The sequence below is a fragment of the Mucor mucedo genome, assembly GCF_025094135.1.
Source record: "Mucor mucedo strain NRRL 3635 chromosome Unknown EV154scaffold_46, whole genome shotgun sequence".
In the NCBI taxonomy this organism is placed as follows: Eukaryota; Fungi; Mucoromycota; class Mucoromycetes; order Mucorales; family Mucoraceae; genus Mucor; species Mucor mucedo.
The window spans coordinates 264512-266074 of NW_026252330.1; the positions used below are offsets into that span (position 1 = coordinate 264512).

The following is a 1563-nucleotide window of genomic DNA, read 5'->3' on the forward strand; positions in this document are numbered from 1 at the left end:
CATTTGAAAAAGTGGAGAGGTTTCTATTTCCAACTCTAAATGAGAAAAACATGATAAATGATAAAAATGTCTTTGTGGTTTTTTTTTTCAATCAATATTTATACTTTAAAAAAGTGTTTGTACACCATATCCTTTCTATCACCCAAATAAATTTTATGTAATGCTGGTGCAACGTTTTTTTTTTAAAAAAAAGATAAGACATGTGGTTTATTAAAATACAAAAAAAAAAAAAAAAAAAAGGAAAATCCGGGATTAGGTTTTCATGGCTGCGGTACTTGTTTTGATGAAAATGTTTGGCGAGAAAGGTAACTTTTCATTCATAAGGTTCTCTAAGCTCAAGCAAGGAGCGTCCCAAATGGTTTTTCTCACATTGGTGTTGTAAGAGTAAACCGTACTCATGGTACGGGGAACAGGCCTACCAGTAGCATTCGTTCTTGGACGACTGATCGCCTCGTTGATCGAAACTGGGTTGCAGTTTTGAGGATAATACCCTTTCGACTAAAGTATAAAATATTAAAACACGATCACGTATATTATAATTAAAAACGTACCCAAATGCTCATGCATGTCATGGAATGACACAGCAAACGCCTCCACATTTCTCTCTGCTGTCTTGTCGGACTTACCAACAACAATTGTAGGGTCATTGATGTTCTCCCAGACATAACGATATACCGCATACGTGAGATTTGCGGGCTTGTCGGAAAAATCATGAATTTTCATTTTCTTGGCTTTTATGGGAAGAATATTTCCTTCATCATCAACCATCGGCAATGGTTTTACGTTATTTATATTAAGGCGGACATTGCTGAAGGCCCTGTTTGAATCATCAAACGTGAAAGCTGAAATATTGAGCGATCCTACAAATGAAACAAAGCATTTAACTACATCATCATAGAACGTTTAATTCTTAACTTACCAGTAAAGTAATGCTTGCTGTTTACATCGCAATAGCGAAAAAAATAAAACATCAAAGCAGGGTGAGAAACAAAGAGTTTAACTTTGACTCCTGAGTCAGCGCATTTAGACTCTAAAGTAACGTTCCGAGCAGTTACTCTGAACTGAGCGGCGGCGGTAACATAGGCATTGATTAATTCTCCAACGATCATTTTATAATATTATTATATTAAAATAACTGGAATCGTAACTACGCAGTCACAAGGCGAGCTAATTTTCAGTCACAAAAGATACAAAAGTTAGGATTTTTAATGGGGGTGCGGGTGATTCCCCCGCAAGAGGGGAGGGGGTTTTGGGGGGAGGGGGAACCCCTCCACCCAAGAATACGGCCCATAGTATTAGCATGAAAGAGCTTATATCTTATAAAACAGTGATTTTTTTTTTTTTTTTTTTTAGCAGTGTAATTTTTAAGCAGTGATAAAAAAATTGGGGGCAGGGGGAACCCCTCCACCCAAGAATACGGCCCATAAGATTAACGTTGTCCCTTTATTTTTTTTAAACATGTCAAATAATAGTGTAAACTGTGCGTCCTGTGGTCAAGAAGGACATAGTCGTAGATCCCACCGAGATTGTCCTTTAAATCCAGTAAACCTAAATACGAATGTA

At 37.0% G+C, this 1563-nt stretch overlaps 1 protein-coding gene across 1 annotated transcript; it reads right to left on the reverse strand.

Annotated features, from left to right (window-relative positions):
* Positions 1-246: 246 nt before the first annotated feature.
* On the reverse strand, positions 247-1115 carry EV154DRAFT_509344 (uncharacterized protein). Its single transcript, XM_051601606.1, has 3 exons — positions 920-1115; positions 552-860; positions 247-491 (listed from the first exon to the last, which is right to left on the reverse strand). Exons 1-3 carry the CDS (start codon positions 1107-1109, stop codon positions 253-255), a joined length of 738 nt encoding a protein of 245 aa, XP_051457569.1. The 5' UTR covers positions 1110-1115; the 3' UTR covers positions 247-252.
* Positions 1116-1563: the final 448 nt, after the last annotated feature.